At 24.9% G+C, this 17,662-nt stretch overlaps 1 protein-coding gene across 1 annotated transcript in view; it reads left to right on the forward strand.

Moving 5' to 3' along the window:
* Positions 1-17,662, forward strand: part of LOC107447041 (uncharacterized) — a gene marked incomplete in the record, with an annotated part of 71,434 nt that overhangs the window by 37,206 nt on the left and 16,566 nt on the right. The window contains 16 exon segments of the mRNA XM_071183801.1: positions 67-120; positions 262-315; positions 1,805-1,855; positions 2,207-2,263; positions 4,525-4,572; positions 5,543-5,578; positions 5,803-5,850; positions 7,121-7,168; positions 8,471-8,506; positions 11,039-11,086; positions 12,869-12,904; positions 13,547-13,594; positions 14,285-14,320; positions 14,405-14,452; positions 15,459-15,494; positions 16,515-16,562. Of these exon segments, the coding sequence (XP_071039902.1) occupies positions 67-120; positions 262-315; positions 1,805-1,855; positions 2,207-2,263; positions 4,525-4,572; positions 5,543-5,578; positions 5,803-5,850; positions 7,121-7,168; positions 8,471-8,506; positions 11,039-11,086; positions 12,869-12,904; positions 13,547-13,594; positions 14,285-14,320; positions 14,405-14,452; positions 15,459-15,494; positions 16,515-16,562 (732 nt within the window).

Here is a 17,662-nt window from a genome sequence, read left to right on the forward strand (position 1 = left end):
TCAAAATGATTTTCAATTAAATGAACAATTATTATAAATGACTTTTCCCTTTTATATTGTTCTTAGATTTTCTTCAAAGTGTGAACATCTGCCCTAACTGTCTACCAAATGCATCTTCCGGTAAGTATTAAAAAATAATGTTATTCTTAAAGTTAAACTTTAAATTTTTCTTTTGTAAATTTTAAAAACTAATATGAAAAATTGCATTTTAGATGAGAAATACGTTTCAAAAAATTATTCCTTCTATGTATATATTTTTAGATTTTCTTCAAAGTTTGAAAATTTGTCCTAACTGTCAATCGAATACAACTTCCGGTAAGTATTACGAATGATATTAATCTTAAAATTAAGAAAAGTTAAAATTGAAACTTTCCTTAGGTTACTTTTAAAGTATATAAGAAATATTAATATAAAGTATTAATATCAACAAAAATATATTAATATTTTAGTTGAGTAATATGTTTTAATGAAAATACATAGATTTTTACCAAACCAAATATTTCCATGAATTACAACATGAAAAACGTCGTTCAGATACTTAGCTTTTAAAAAAGCCAAAGAACCTTTTATATGGAATAATTATAACTATTCATCAATATATTCCGTCATGAAATGACCTAATTATAAAAAAAAGATATTGCAATTATTCAATTTACACACACACACACATATATATATATATATATACATATATATAATCTGTAACTTAAAATGCTTTCTCAATTTCGAAATGATTCTCAACAGCGTATTAATAGAAGGGAACCAACAACTTCCATTAAGAAATTTATTTCCTTTATTTCCTAAATTTCAATTCTTTATTTTTCAGAAAAATCTATTTAANAACTTAAAATGCTTTCTCAATTTCGAAATGATTCTCAACAGCGTATTGATAGAAGGGAACCAATAACTTCCATTAAGAAATTTATTTCCTTTATTTCCTAAATTTCAATTCTTTATTTTTCAGAAAAATCTATTTAAAAAGTAGTTACATACATTATTAAATAGTATTTTTTTTCTACTGTTGCTCTGAACAGTTCTTATGATAAGAACCTTCTTTCTTTATTTCTATGTTTGAATGACAGATTCCATTGTTGTTCCTTATCTATTTCTCTCTCCTGGGTGATACCATGAGTTTATAGTGATAGTCTTTTATTTTTATTTCCATGTGACAATTTGAGATATTTTTGACGGAATATTAATATATTGCTTTATTTAACCCTTGATCTCATACTGTAGTCTAGTTTTAACGTGGGTTTTTAGCCTCCTTTTTAAAAAGTGATTTTTCTTTTAAAATGTGTTCTGATTTTATCATTAGTTTTCTTGTTGTTTGGTTTACCAGCCCCTTGGTTAGGGTTTTCAAGTTGCGGTATCACTTTATTGATTTAAAACTTCAATAAAGCTTAAAAACATGTAAAAAAGATATTCCTAAAAAGAAAAAGAAAAATATGTCTCTCTGATGAGTTATGGAAAGTACATTTGCTTCCGAAGGGCTGGTTCTTAAATATTTCGCGTATGCTTTAAATTTATAAACCTTAATTTTTTTGTCATAAGAACTCTATTTTTATAAATAACAGGACACATAACTTAAAATATATTGGATACGTTCCTTAAAAGATTTAATAAGAATTTTAAATGATATGAACAGATAGTTCTGATATAAACTTGCTGTTAAAAATCTAAGACAGGACTGATAAGAAGAAATTGAGAGATAACATATAAAAAGTTCCTTTGCAAGTAAATCAATAGATTTTAATAAAGTACAAATAATCTAGTTTTCTCTGATATATTTTTCTTCATTTTTTAGGAAGATTTGGTAAACGACCTGTTGTAATCCATAAAAGTCCATTAACGCTTGGTAAGTTATCTTAATTTGTGCAAAAGAACTGAAGAAAATAATTATTTTTAACGTTATCCAGTAGGTTACTAATATTGTCCTTTTATGCCTGTAACACAATTATTATCAGAAGATGTTAAATATACATTTATATTCATGAAATTCTTACTTAAAATTATTTAAATTTTAATTTTATTTATTTATATTAATTAATGGTTAATCTTTACGTTCTACTCAATCTGAAACTGATAAATTTTAAAAATCATGTGTAATTAAATTAAATTCATTCACAATTCAATCAACGCAATTTTTCAACATTATTTTGTCATTAGTAGTTCTAGAATAATTTTCAGATCTCTTTATTTATTTTAGAAGTGCTTCAAGGTCTCTTAAATGGAACGTATGTAATGATATTTAATACAAATGAAAGTAAGTATATACTACCAATAGCTATTAATTTTAAAGTAAAAATAATTTTTACAAACACCAAAAAAACTTTTTAATCCTATATTTGTTTTTTTAAAACGCTTCCGGCATTCCGAAAACTTTGTGCGCTTCTGATGCGTATGTTCACAAGAGATACTTCATACACAAAAATTATGAACAGCGGATTTTAATATGTAACTCTGAGTTAGCATTTGTCATTATCTGTGCACAAGTTAAAACCTCTCCATTGGTCAATTCACTATCATTATTATTCACATGGAAAATTGTATAACGAAATTTCTACCGTATAATAATCAATATAAATAAAGGTTTGGTAAGTGATATATCTTATTTCAAGGTGATTACCGACAAACCCTCACATAACAGTCAGATTTGTTTGCCTTGTTTAAAATGTTAAATAGATTTTCTCACGTTAAATCAATCGCTTTCTACTGCGTATCTTGAAATGCAACAGACCATTTAAGACAACCCATTTACATCTTTGAAAATGGTGCCAATGGAGAGTTTCAATTCAGGCATGCGACTTTTTAAAGCTCCAACAATGTTCACAGATCCGACTGCCAATTTGTTTTTGGCATAATGATGAGCCCCAAGCAACAAGTGATGATTGTACTTATACCGAAGAGTACTACTGGCTAAATATGCCCTTTTTAAACTAGTGGTGTTATTTTAATGAATTATCCATTGCTTTTTCCCCGAAAAGGAGTTTGATGGAACTCGAGAAAAGAAGCACGTCAATGAGTCTAGATTTGCTCGCTACACCTGTCAATCAATTACGTCAATCAATTATGGTCAATCAATTATGGTCAAATTATGGTCAATTCCTGTCAATTATGGTCAATTACTGTCAATCAAGTATGGTCTAAACTACCAGAGTATGATAATTTTATCATACTCTGGTAGTTTTGAACATATTTTTTTCTTTGTGCATAAAAATACACTCACTAATGTAGAAAATTCATAAATTGCTTTATACAAAAATTTAATGCTCGTCTCGAATCTGATAGAGAATATTTTTTTTTGGTTGGAACTGTGCAAGTTGTCCCAGGGATTCATGAGTAATACTGAGAAGGAAGCGGTAGACTTGTAGTGAAAGGAAGACACGTCTGCAGTTTAATTTTTAACATTACCTTACAGTAAACCTGTGAAAATAACTAGTTTTCCTCTAAAAAAAATTATAAAAATGTTCAAATGATTTTTAGAATCTGAACCTATAAATTATCCCACGCACGCGTTGCATAAATTTTAACATGGTAGTTTAAACAATACTTTCTAACTTAAACATAAATAGGGGGAGAAAAACTCTTCATTTAATAGATGAAACTAAGTAAATTTTAATATAATTTAATTAAATAAGTGATAGTGTTCCAATGAGTAGTGTGGAAACAAATAATGTGTAACAAAATTATTTACAAAAAATATACAGAGAAAGAAATATTTACAATTTTTAAGCCGGAACTTATTTTAGTAAAGAGATTTGCACTTTTCATTAAATGTCGCGTTAAAAAACTGCAGTTAGTGATGAAGTAAACTAATACACTTTCATTTTAAGTATAACTAATATGAATGAACGAAAGTTGCCTTTTTCTGTTTCAGTTCTAATTCGAGGCCGAAATTGATGATTCAAAATTAAAAATAAGAATCATGTATATGACTTGAAAATTTTGGTGGTTGCTATGAACCTGGTAAATTGGTATACCGTATAGATGCAAAAGTGGCGATATGCTTATTCTTCGGTTCTTTCGGTTCTTCGGTTTAGCAGAATAAATTTTTAATTTGAAAAATATTTTGTCACCAAAACGGAAAAGCATTTGCAACAGGGGCAAAATGTTCATTAAATAAGTTCAAAATAAGCATTTAAGACAAAATGGGCAAGATCTCATGCAAGAGGCGTGCAATTGATCAATTACAGAGGCGTGCAAATTTCAATTGAAAGAGAATCTGATTAAAAAATATGTCGAAAGATTATTTCAAACGTTTTACTAATATAATGTGATCAAATATGTTATTGTTACAAATACGTTAAAAATATTTTTATCACAGAAACTTTTCATCTAACCATGAGGATAAATTTACACAAACGATTCCAGATCTTCAGCTCAATAAAAAAGCTACGTAGGAAAAATATAATCAGGCTCTAATAAATTTCAATTTGCTATTTTGTGTTTAAAGGGTTAATCTAAAATTGTCATTTTTTTAAAGATTCATAGCAAAATAAAGCAATTACTTTTTTGTATTTCAAGTCAAGATCAATACCATGAAAGAGCAATTGCTGGCGAATATTACCAAAGGTATATTAAAGGCTTTTATACTCAATTTAATGCGTAATTGATAATTTATAATTTATTTTAATTTCTGAAATATTTGAATACACTATATAATATTTGATGTATGTCGCATATATAGCATTTAAATAAGTTAAAAAATATTAATAACATACTTTTAACTTTTTCTGAGAATATTTTAGCTAACTACTTTCTGTGCATGATCTTCGCTAAGTTATAGTATTCAGGACTGTTAAGTAGTACTTAAAACTGTAAGTAAAAATAACGTAAGGTAATTAATAGGTGGAAACAAATATTATGTTGGGGTTTAACATGATAAGCGTTAAAAATAGTTAAAAATGATATTTTTTTCTCTCTTACGTTGTTAATCTTTCTTCTACTATATGATGGAGATAATCGAGACAAAATTTAAATATTTTTTTCGCTTAATTATTTTATTGTGTTTGAAATTTTAAATCGATAAATGTGCTTTAAAGTAATTATTTTATCACAAATGTTATATTTCCGATAACAGTTAAGCGAAAATAGTATTTCATACAACACCTGATGCTTACCTTGGTTTGGTAGGGTATTTTATGGCTTTTCAAATTGTTTTGTTGTTTTCGGTCTGCCTTTAAAATGAAAGTAAAAAAACAATCTGAGTAAGTTAATTACTTTATATTTTGCATACTAGGACATGAATATTAAAAGTTTTAAAACTAAACTAAAAACAATCTGTTCAAAAGGAAATTAAACTAAACATCTGAAAACAGATTTCAAACTAATTGACATTAACTACTTATTCTTAATTATTATTCCGTTTAAATATAAAAACTAGTTTTTATTGAATTGTAAACAAATTTAAATAATTTTGAATTTAAGGAGAAGTGTTACTTTTTAAGAATGATATGATAAATTAAACTTTATTTTTTTACATTTAAACATTATATATTTCAAACAATTCATTTTAATCTCTTTAATATCTTATTCTTTTTAGCAATGAACCTTCAAATAGAAGAATTAAATAATCTAAGTAAGTGCAAAACATTTAATTTATTTCTACAAATAAACTATTAGCTATATAAATCATAGTCAAATATTAGATACATTTGAATATTATATATATTGATTGTATTTGAAGATATCACGTATTTTAATTCCTGAATTTAATATCTTTAAACTCCAATATTATCATTTTTAAATCACTTATTTAAATACTTCCGGGTCATAGTATTAATTTATCTATTTATCTTAAAGCAAGGACGGGAACAGATATTGATCGATTACTTGCAATTATATCTAAAGGTAAGTTTATTTTAAACTGATATAATTTTTAAATAACTTTTAAATAGGATTCACAAAATAGCACGAGCTTTCACGATTCTACAGAAAACTCTTTGCTTATATAAAACAATATGGAGTTCAATAGATATTCAGATAATAAATGTTTTTACTAATAAAATTTCTGATTAATTAAAAAAAAATTAATTTATTTTTATTTTTAAATATGGATAATTGGTATTTTACTACATAAATATAATATTGCGTTCTGTTTGAAACACAAAATGCAGAGAATCTGAAAAAAGAGATTTTAAAACAGAGATGGTAAAAATTTCTATCTCTTATTGAGCATTAATAATTGCTGCATTTTATTTAGTTGAATTGGTATAAAACGTACGTTTACTTCAATTTTTAAGAAATTTTATGTTTCTTAGCTACACAGTTACAAACGGAAAAAGTAAAAAATAAAAGAAAAAGAAAATAATTAAAATTATTATTTTTAGTCACATATATGCACTTTGAAGTAATTTTAAAATAAATGCATCGAAACTAATATTTTACTTTTAGCAGGAAAATCACTTTCAAAACCTCATTTCCCCAAAATTATCTAACGTGCTCATTTATTTATGGTGCCGTAACACTATAACACCTAAGTTACTTTAAAAAAATACAGTTTAATTTAAATTTAGATTGAATTATGAGGCTACGGGATATTTTGATATCAATCTAACTTAATTTTAACTTGCTTAAATTGAATGTTTCAAAAAAAATTTTAAGTGACATAACCTTATTTAAAATCTATATGTTTGCTTTCAAGACCGGCACATTGAATGTCCTTAAAAAACCGTAAATATATATTCATACCTCATTTCTAAGCCCTTGAGACTTTCAAGTAACTCAATTAATTCCTTAGATATGATATAGTAACAATGATATGAAATAAAATTTCACTTCATAAAATAAAATTTCACAAATATTCACTAAAAGAGAGCGACATCAAACTATAGAAATATAAAATTGCAAGGATGATGCTAAGTTAAAAAATTTCAAATAGCGTAAATATATTTTCTATTAAAAACAGATTTAATACATTTTTCCAACTAAAAGTATAACGGGAAATAGTGTTTTTAAACAAACAGTAACATCTCTAAATATTTTATTAATAATTCAAAATCTCCTACAAGTTCATATGTAATCAAATGATAATAAATCATTGCAACGAAAATAAATTTTTGTCATTTCAAAATAATATTTCAGAATTTTCATATTCAATTTAATTTAATTTATATTATAGCAAAAGGTAAAAAGAAGACAGAAGAATGGCTAGCCTTCTTTTTAAAAGGTAGATACCAACTTAAATTTTGATAAATTAAAAACATTTAAGAAATTTAATAACTTTATTAAATATAAGAATATGATTAAAAATGTATTTCAGAATAATTAAGAGAATTTAATAATTTTGAAATATTTCATCTCTATAATTCAAATTTTTATATTTTATATGTAATAAGCGAAATGTAAATAAATAGATTTCTATCTTTAAGGTCTAACGCAATTTTATTTCTTAGTTGCATTTAGTATAATTTTTTTTGGAAGTATTCACAAAGAGAGGATGAACTATAGCAATTGCAATTATAAACAAATTTTTCTTGATAAAATTGAATTCTTACTATAATCTAAGTCACTGTTACACTGAAGAGAACATTTTTGAGCTCACTGATAGTAGTTTTTTTTCTTTTTTGGTAAACATAAAGTAGGTAGATACCATCCTCAGTGAAAAAATATTTTCAAAAATTTAAAAACGCCGAAATTCATACAACAATGACAATAGTTAAGATTTAATAAAATTTTATGAATATTTTTCATGTTAAGCGAATTTTTCAACTTTTATACGATTTTATTAAAACAATAGCTTGTATAACTGCTGTTTAATGCAGATTTCTTTCATCAATTAGTTATTTCGCTTTTCTTTTTACTCCATGTTCTCTAAGTTCTCCATGATCTTTTATCGAAAATTCTTTTTAAAATTGCAGTTCTTCCTCATCACTCATGCGAGTGTTAATGTTAAAATTTATATATTCTCAAAACACGAAATGAAATAGGTAAATTATTTAAAACAGAATTAGTGCAAAATTTAAAGTCGCATGTTATATAAACCTTAACTCAATTGGCAAATGTCTCATGGAATATATAGCCTAATTTAAATATTTAATCACGTTTTAATTGGATAATAACAGATAATTTTTGCAAATAAATACATAAATAGTTATTAAAAATGAACGTAATTTTTTCATTATAGATTATATTCAATTATAAACAACACGAATCACTTCTTGATGATTGCATTATGTAGTATTATAGTATAATAATATCGCATTATTATCTACTAGTAATATATCATATAATGTATATAATAGTTATTTCATAATAATATGTTTTTAAAATTAATAAATATGTAGTGGAATTATGCAAAAATTTAATTATTTTAATGTTCTTGTTTTTAAGTGTATTTTCCTATTTCTGTTATATATTTGTTTGTGTTGCTTGTAAAAGCCAGTCTTTTTAGAATATCCAAAACTCTCTAAAATCATGTGAAAATATTTACTATGCCATTACTAATAAACCTTGTTTTTTTGCTATATAGCAATGCAACTACAAAATGAAGATACAAAAATTCAAAGTAAGATAATTTTTATTTCGATATGCTTATTTTATTTACTTTTTATCTGAACACACACAACAAAAAAGTATCCTTTAACAATGGTACAGAAATTTCCATAATTCATAACTGTAAGTCTAATAAAGTTTAAGATTATCATAAAAAGTTTATCACACACAAGACTATCGCATTTTATTCTATAGTATTCCTTGTACAGAAAAAGTGAGAAAAAAATAACAAAAAGTTACATCATCTAACTCCCGTTCAGTTGTTGTCTTACAAATTGGAATTTCATTAAAATAAGTAAAGAAATTGAAATAATAGTATATATAACCTAAGTTATATTCTTAAAAAAATATATGTTGTGTCTCAGCTTGCTGTGCAGCCCACATAGTATCGTTTGAAATTATTTTATGGTAAATTATTATCGAACACATTATCAAATATAAATTTTCTATGACATTGTATTTCTTGTACACTTCAACACATCTTAGTTGTTTCAAATTTCTAAGTTCTCTTGAACATTGAAAACACCAGCGAGGGCTGATCTTATATTTTTTTAATGTAAGAGCTTTCGTTAACAAAAAAAATTCAGCTTAATTTTTACTATTCATTTATACCAAACATATTAAATATCTCAAATATATATATTTTGAATTTCCCTAAGTGAGTTATATTTCATCAAAACTATACAGTATAGCTGCTTAAAACGATGTATAGTTGAGAAAAGTATTTCATAGTTTGGTTTTTTAATATTAGCTCGAATTTAAAATGATGAACTTGTAATATTTATTTTAAGTATATAATTGAGTATGTGTTTTATCTCTCATATTAGACAGATTTTATATAACAATATGTTTTCCTATTAATGCTATTATTGCCTCACAGCACAGGCCATTTTTAAGATAAAGGTAAAGGAAATTAGGTTAACGTGAACTGTGTTTATTAAGTGCAATAATTGGGAAAAAAAGAAAACCTTAATATTTAATAATTGTTTTTTTTTAACCTTTTTGGATGTATATAAATAAAATACAAGTAATTTTTTTTTCAGAAAAAGTTAGAAAAAAATCAAAAGAATTCGTTAAAACTAGAATTAAAATATTTTATCAATCAAAATATCGGGATTAAATGTTCTTTCATAAAATTATGCATTATTAATCTGATGTTTTTCAAATGTTTATTGTTATAAAATATTTACGGAACTCATGACTTAAATTTTTAAATTTATAGTCAATAATGACGAAGAAAGAGAAAAACTATTTGTCAATATAACTCAAGGCAAGTATTTATTCATGCATTCAAATTTTTTTTAAATACTCAAATGTTCATAATTCGATTCTTAGTGTAGAATTCAATTCTTAGAATTTTAAGATATTGAGAAAATTTCTGCTTAGAAATTTATATGAGATTTTCACCAGCTCTTTGATACTTTTGCATTGCTATTTTAAAATCCGCAATGGACAACTGCTGAATGATATTTTTAGTCTATTTTTGTTGAAATGCACAAGTTTTAATACGTAACGTTATATGCATGATGTTGAAGAAATGTTGAGGCGAATTTCCAGAAAATTTAGGGCACATCCTCAGAAATAAAATTGCGTAGAAACCCAAGTCTGGATATGTCGTCATGCATCACTATGGGAGATTCCCTATTATGAACTGTTTCTTCATGTGCTTCTAAAAAGTTGAAAAGAGGCCCTATCATATCCATTGTAATTTTAATCTTGATCCTTACTCCTCTAGAATTTTGTTGCAATATTTAAGTGACTCTCAATTATGTAGAGCTTTTTTAAATAATATCGTTTCTACAAAAAAAAAGAGTGAAATGCTACTTAAAAAAATTAGCCTTTGGTGAAAAACAAATAACAGATTTGAAATCCTTAAAAAAAAATCAACAAGATCAAGTATTTTTGTATAAATGTTTTGACAAATTTGTGTCTCAGTATTATTAGCTGGATACTTTTTGCTGGGTCATTCTTATTATGCTTTTAGTTTGGATTTTTGTTTGGAACAGTAGTACTTTTACAAATTTTATATACTTACTTTATTTAAAAACTTTGTTTAATTATAAACATTATTTTACTGCATTATCATGAACATTTAGTTTAAAATTTAAATTAATAATGAAAAATTTTTTAAATCTTAATGTTTAATAAACTGTTTAATTAATTATGCATTGATTTTTAATTAAAAACATCAGTGGTAGAAAGGGCAAAACTAAAATGTCTGAACATAAAAATCGATGCATAAAAAATCAAGCTTATGCGTAGAGATTTTATACGTATTGAAAAGGTAATATCTTTCACATTGTTATGGAGTATTTTTTTTTAAATTTCATATTCTTCTTAATTTTTTTGAGCAATTATTTGCATTTTATTTTTCACACTGACATTCATAATTTCCTAAATCTTATAAAATTCAGCTATGTTTTGCATAATTTTAAGATAAAAATTTTAAATTCTTATCTTGTTTTCCAAAATTTTACTGCATTATGTTTAAAAATGTTAATGATCTAAATGTTAATATGCAATATTTTTTTATTTCACTTGAAAGCTGAAAATATTATGAAAAAAAATCAATTGCTGGCAATTCTTACAAAAGGTAAATATGTTATGCAGAACTTCTTTACATCTTTTTTTGCTTCATAATTTCATAAAATGGAACATTAAATAAAAATATGTTTATTACTTATATTTATTAGTATATACTTAGAATAAATACTGCGCTAATTGCTGAAGTTAGTTTCTATTCTTGAAAAATTTAAGTGTTCGAAGACTTTTACACTTTCTTGAATCCCTAGAGTTTGAAAATGTCAGTGTTGAAAAAAATGTTGTATAAATCTGGTATGCGTTAACAATGTTCTTATTTCAATTTTTTTTTTGTAACTAACATGAATCATGCTATTCAAAGGAACCTCATGAAAGGATATTAATTGGGTTGCTAAAACTTCTAACTGTCTCACAATTTAGATTTATTTTAAATACGAATTAATATTATTTTTGCTCTTTGTTTATAATTCAATTATAAATATATCTGCATCAATAATGAGTTGTAAATTTGAATTTTTAGTTTATTTAGTACACAATCATATAATTGTTTGTTTTTAAAATTCTTCATTAAATTAAAGTCAAAATGATAGTTAATACTAACAAAGTAGCATTTTAGTGAAAGAACCGATCAGGACAGGATTTATGAGATAAAAACCGCTTTAATTTTGAGAAGAAACTAAAAAAATTTTTAAAAACTAACCTAATTCTTTATCGTGTTAAAAAAATTCTAATTTAGATAGAAATTGAACACTTTATACAAGAGCATAGTGCAAATATAATTCAATTCAGTTTGTTTTATTAAATTAAATTTACATTATACGTCTATTTTAGTGCAAAATGCAATTAATATTTGCATGTCCTATCTAGATTTATTTTCAAAAAATATAATCTGAAATAAGTAAATTGTTAAAGACCTCTGAGATCACATGAATCTTTGTGATTGTGAAAAATTGATGGATTCGGAAGGATTAAAATTTTTAATGGAGACATTGGGAATTTTAATGAAAAGTCTGTTTTGCAGAGTCTATCAGCATTGATGATTTTTTCTATCATTAAATAATTTTCAATTACAATAACAATCCCCCCCCCGAAAAAAAACGGCGAGACAAAGTAACTGGTTGCTCATTTAATTTGATAATTTATTAATTTAATAATTATTTTTAATTATTAAATTGATAAATTACTAATTATTTTTAATCATTTATAATTTAATAATTTTATAATTGATTTAATTTATTTAATTTTTTAAAGTTGACTTGTCATAGATCGAGTACTTATTTTTAGGTCAAGGACTAAATTTTTTTTCTTCAAATGCTGGTTAATTTCATTCAGAATACTCTCTCCTAAGCCTAGTTTATCCCAAATTTTTGTCCAACTTTCTCTTCGTCTGAATTAGCTTCAAAATTAATAATTTAGCTATGGAATTCAAAATTTGAGGCAAAAACTCCAATTTATATAATAAACTCTTAAATAAGAAACCACGACTATTAGAATTTTTTAATATCACTTAACTAAAAGTAAAACATCCAACTGTCAAATCACAATTAAAAATTTTCCAGAGGTAATATCATTACATTTTTAGAATAGGAAGCATTATTTTAATTATTTTTATTCTCAGGTACGTATTTTGTTGATTCTTTAATAAACTTTAACTATTTTTCTACAAATAAATAATCTGTTTAGTTTTTTTTTTTACATGAGCGCTGAAATGGACGCTGTGCACGTGCTGGACTCCTGATTTATGCACCTTATATTAAACTTATCCCTTTTATAAATCCATTTTTGTACAAATTGAAAGAGTTTAATTTTAATTTTTTATTTATTTTTAATTTAGCTCAACAAATACAAGATGAGGAGTCGAAACAGAAAAGTAAGAAATTATAAAGAGTTCTGAATTTTTGCTTTCTTTTAAAAATAGTATTATTCTTAGTGCAGTTTGTCATTAATATAATTTTGTTTTAATTTTTTTAATTTTTTTAATTTTTGTTTTAATTTTGTTTTGTTTTTGTAAGTTAATTTTTAACATTTCTGTTTCCTGTTTTACAGTACCGAGTGCAGAGTGCACCACAAATATGCAAATTGTTCGTGGAAAAACAATTGTAAGATCAGAATAATTAATAAAATATTTACTCTATTGTGGCCTTAACGAAAATTACAAATCCAGACATTGTGCATCTAAATCTAGAATGCAGCAAATTTTTTTTCAAGATGTCAGAACTAGTATTTGCTAGTTTTAAAATTAGTGAACGATTATCTAATCATACTACTAATTATTAATCAAAAAGTATCTAAAAAGATTTACTAATCAGAAAGTATTTCCTAATTTAATGGAATAATTTCTTATAAATTTGCATATAAATTGTAAAATAATTTTGAAATATGTATTTTACCTTTCTCTTCGTCTGAANGCGAGCTAAATCTTCTTTAATATTTGTTTTTTTTATATGCTTAAAAAGAAGAAAAGCCTTTCATCTAATTTTTCTAAAAATTAAAATTATGATTTCTTTTAAAGTTGAAATTGCAAGAAAAAGATGGCAGCTATTGAATAATATAACTCTAGGTGAGATTTTTTATATTATTAAATTTTTTTTCAAATATTTGAAGTATATTTGAAATTTTTGAAATATATTGGAAAATATCTGATTATATTAGCAAGAAAATTTGTAATACATATTTCGATAATTTTAGAAATCTACTAAAATATAACAAAAAGTTTCTTAAATTGAGAAAGATGGCATCTATGGTATAACAGCAATATAATAATAATGAAGTATGTCTGTTATTTCCAATAAATCGAAAAAGAATAATGTAGGCTTTAATGACTTACAGGCTTTCTTTCTAATTAAAATGAACTTTAGGTATCTCGAAATTTAAAATTAGGTTATCGAAATTTAAAATTATTTTCACAGAAATCGAGTACCAAATTATAAAAGTTAACTTTAATTGCACCAGCGATAATAAGTTTATTCAAATCTCTTGCGCATGATCACATATTTTCCTATCTCATTTTTTTGTATTGTTCAATAATATTTTATTAAAATTAATTTAAATAATTCATATTTTAATAATACTTCATATTTTATACTTTTTTAAAAAATACCTAATTATTTTAAAGACATAAGCTTTGTGGGTGAAAATATCGAACAATTTTCTTTTNATATTTCAATCTTAATATATAAGATTCAACTAATATTCAAATAAAATTATTATATAAATTTTTTCTGTAATTGGTTTTGTTATTTTTTTTAAGCTATTGAACTTCAAAAAGAAGAATTAAAGAACAAAAGTAAGCATTAAAAGGTTTAAAGAAAAATTCATTGAAATTCGATTTAAAAATACACATAAATATGTAATAATGATTTTTTTAAAGCCGAGGGAGAAGAAAAGAAGAATCAGTTGCTTGCAATTATCACAAAAGGTAGTCAGTCATTATCAATATCTATATGTTTATTAACAATATTTATTTTTAACATTTTTTGAGCATCTAAGTATAATTTTTGTAGTTAAAATTGAGTAAACTGTTGAAAAAATATGTAATTAAAGGCTCATTTATTGTGCAATTTTTACGAACAAGACCCTTTTTTCAAAGAAAACGGTAGCGTCTCGTGCATTTATGTTATTAGTGTATCACTGTAGTGTTCTAGAATATTTTTACGAGTATTTCAAATCTCTTGGAAGACAATCTATTGGAGCATCAAAAGTACTTTACTAGTTTCTTTTAATATTCTTCTTTATTCTTTTAAGTCAACGATGTGGGGTTTAAAGTGGCTTAGGGCTTTGAGCTCTCACTGCAAGGAATAGGATATCAAACTTCAGTGGTAGCAATTTGATATATGGATAAGTAAAGTCTTTCTCTGATTAATGCTGACCACATTTCCACAATCATTTTATTGGTATTGAGATGTTGCTAAATTCTTGACGAATTGCGTTCATTCCTTTTCTTGGGTTCGTCTACGTATCACTTCTTATTTTATGAAATGCTGCTTATTTTACAGATTGATTCGATATTAACAAGAATATAAAATTTTGAAAGAAATATTTTTCAAGGACTTCGCCTGAAATGTCTGCTGACGGTGTTTGTCTGTATTTAAACATGAAATTTTTTCGGCTATAAGACTACGTAATATAAAGCTAAGTCGATAATAGTTTTGTTGATTTTAAATATCTGCGCATGAGGTTAAATTGCAAAAATTTATAACCTCTGTAGTTTTCTAAATGGCTATGTATAACATGAAACATCAACATAATATTTTTAATTAACAATAATAATAACTACAAAATTGATATTCCATGTTATTGTTTTTCCTCTTCATTTTTGTAGAATTATAATTTAATAATATTTGTTGCTAATTGAATATATACAAATACATCAAATACAAAAAGTACGATGTTGAGTACATTTTTTCATTGCTTTTATATTTTAGCTATGAAGCTAAGCGAAAAAGAAAGAAACTTCACAAGTAAGAAATTTTATTCGAAAAGAACTTTTAATTATTAATTATTACATAGTTAGGAGAAAAAAAATGTTTTAGTTTAACGTTTTGTTTCATAATTTTTCAGTTTGACCTAGAATAAAAATTCTACGAATTGAAAAATTATGAAATTTAAATATTTATTGATAATATTAATAAAACAATTTATTGATAATATTCTAAAATAAAATTTAAGATTAAATCTTTTTTGCTGATTCACATTATAAAGTCTTTAATTATAAAGACTTTAATAGTCCTTATAGAATTTATTTTCTAAATTTTTGGAAGGATTTGAAAAAATTATAAGATGCGAAAAGTAGCTTTATCAAACATAATTTTTCCGTAACCTATTTTCATTCGGATAACATTTTGTATTTATTCGTATACTCCTTTTATTTGTGTAACAATTTGAAAATAGTGTGCTATTAATACTTGCAATAAAAGGGAATTATTTTAAGAATAGATACAAAAATTACTTTTCTTATCTCTAAAAGGAACTTTTTCTGTTATGTAAAACAAACTCTATGAATGTAGCTATAAATATAATCAAACTTTTTTTGTTACCGTTTCTCTAATATTTCATAAAGCAACTTCAAAACTGTTCAATGTAATTTTTTAATTTGATGAGAAATTATTTTCTCAGATCAATATTTCAATCTTAATTGTCAGTAACTTTAAACGTGAGTATAAAGTGAGTATAAATAATAAATAATTCTGAGTAATTATTTAATATTTAAATAATATTAATTTTTGCAAAATACTGCTGCTACTGTTGCTACATTTCAGCACCCAATTAAATATGCAAAATAAAAAAATTATTAAAACATGCGAAATAGTTCGTGCTTTAAAGAACCAAATAAATGTACCAAAAGAAAGTTTAATAAACAATTTTTATAAGTGCATTTGAAATAAGACACAATTTTAAATCAGTACTTGTAATAAACAAAGTCAATTTTTTATTGAAGTTCAACTTTCAATATGGTTTTAATTTTGTCTTTACTTTCAAAGTTAATCTTGAAAGGAGAAGAGATAATCTGCTTAGGAATATTACTTTAGGTAAGTATTGCTTAAATATTAACTTTGAATAAATAATTTAATATATAAACTTGAGACGCGTATGCTATGCCAAACATAACAGTTTTGTATTCTATTGAAAAGTACAGAGTATAAAAAGTAAATTCTTGCTTGATGACTAAACCTAAATTATTATTGCATTTGTATCTTAATTTATTTTGTTTAAATATATATAAACAAAATAAATTAACATACAAATGCAGTAATAATGAAAATTCAAGAGAAAAAGTACAACAATTTACATAATTCCAAGTTGCGACAGCGTCACACTGCTAATTACACAAATGGAAGAATATTTTAAGATGAGATAATTTTTTTAGATGAGAAAAAACAAATTAAGTCATTACTTCATAAGAGAACTGAAAGGACTACCGCAATAAGAGAAATCCGAATAACATTAACAGGGAATAACATAATAAGCATTAACTTTTGGATACCTTGAAACACAATCGGTTGCTTCTCTATGTTTCCTATTGATTTATTAAGAGTAATTTAATAATTTTAATGTTTATTTTTTTATTATTTCTTATATTTTTTACATTTTCTTTCGTCTATATCTATAAAAAATGTTTGCTCTCCATCTTTACATGCGAAATCGAACCTGCAACTTTCTAATTTCATCCAAAAATTCTTCTTCACATCTGGTAATTTACGCATTTCCACTTCTATTACGGATTCCCACAAGATTACGGTACACAATCTTGGTCTGACATATTAATCATTTCTTTTGATTCTGTTGCGACAATTGGGGGTTTGGTTGTCAGCTGTAATAAGTATGCCACCGACCGCTGAAACTGTTTCCTCACTGACCACATAGTTTTGCTCCCCTTCTCCTGTCGAAACTGCCATGCACTTCAGTGCCTCCACTTTAATTTTGTTTTAGTGTTTCTGCTTTTCGATTTTTAGGATTCTATAACCTATAACAAACTTTTGAGCATCTCCTTTTGCGGTTTCCCCAAATTACATTTAGTATGTTAGTTCCAGTTAAGTTTTCTCGCATTTATCTTATTGCGTTTATCCTTTCAGTTCTCTTAACTTACTGTGCTTTAATTCTATATATAAAGGTTTAAAGAAAAATTCAT

Source organism: Parasteatoda tepidariorum, chromosome 7 (genome assembly GCF_043381705.1).
Source record: "Parasteatoda tepidariorum isolate YZ-2023 chromosome 7, CAS_Ptep_4.0, whole genome shotgun sequence".
Lineage (NCBI taxonomy): Eukaryota > Metazoa > Arthropoda > Arachnida > Araneae > Theridiidae > Parasteatoda > Parasteatoda tepidariorum.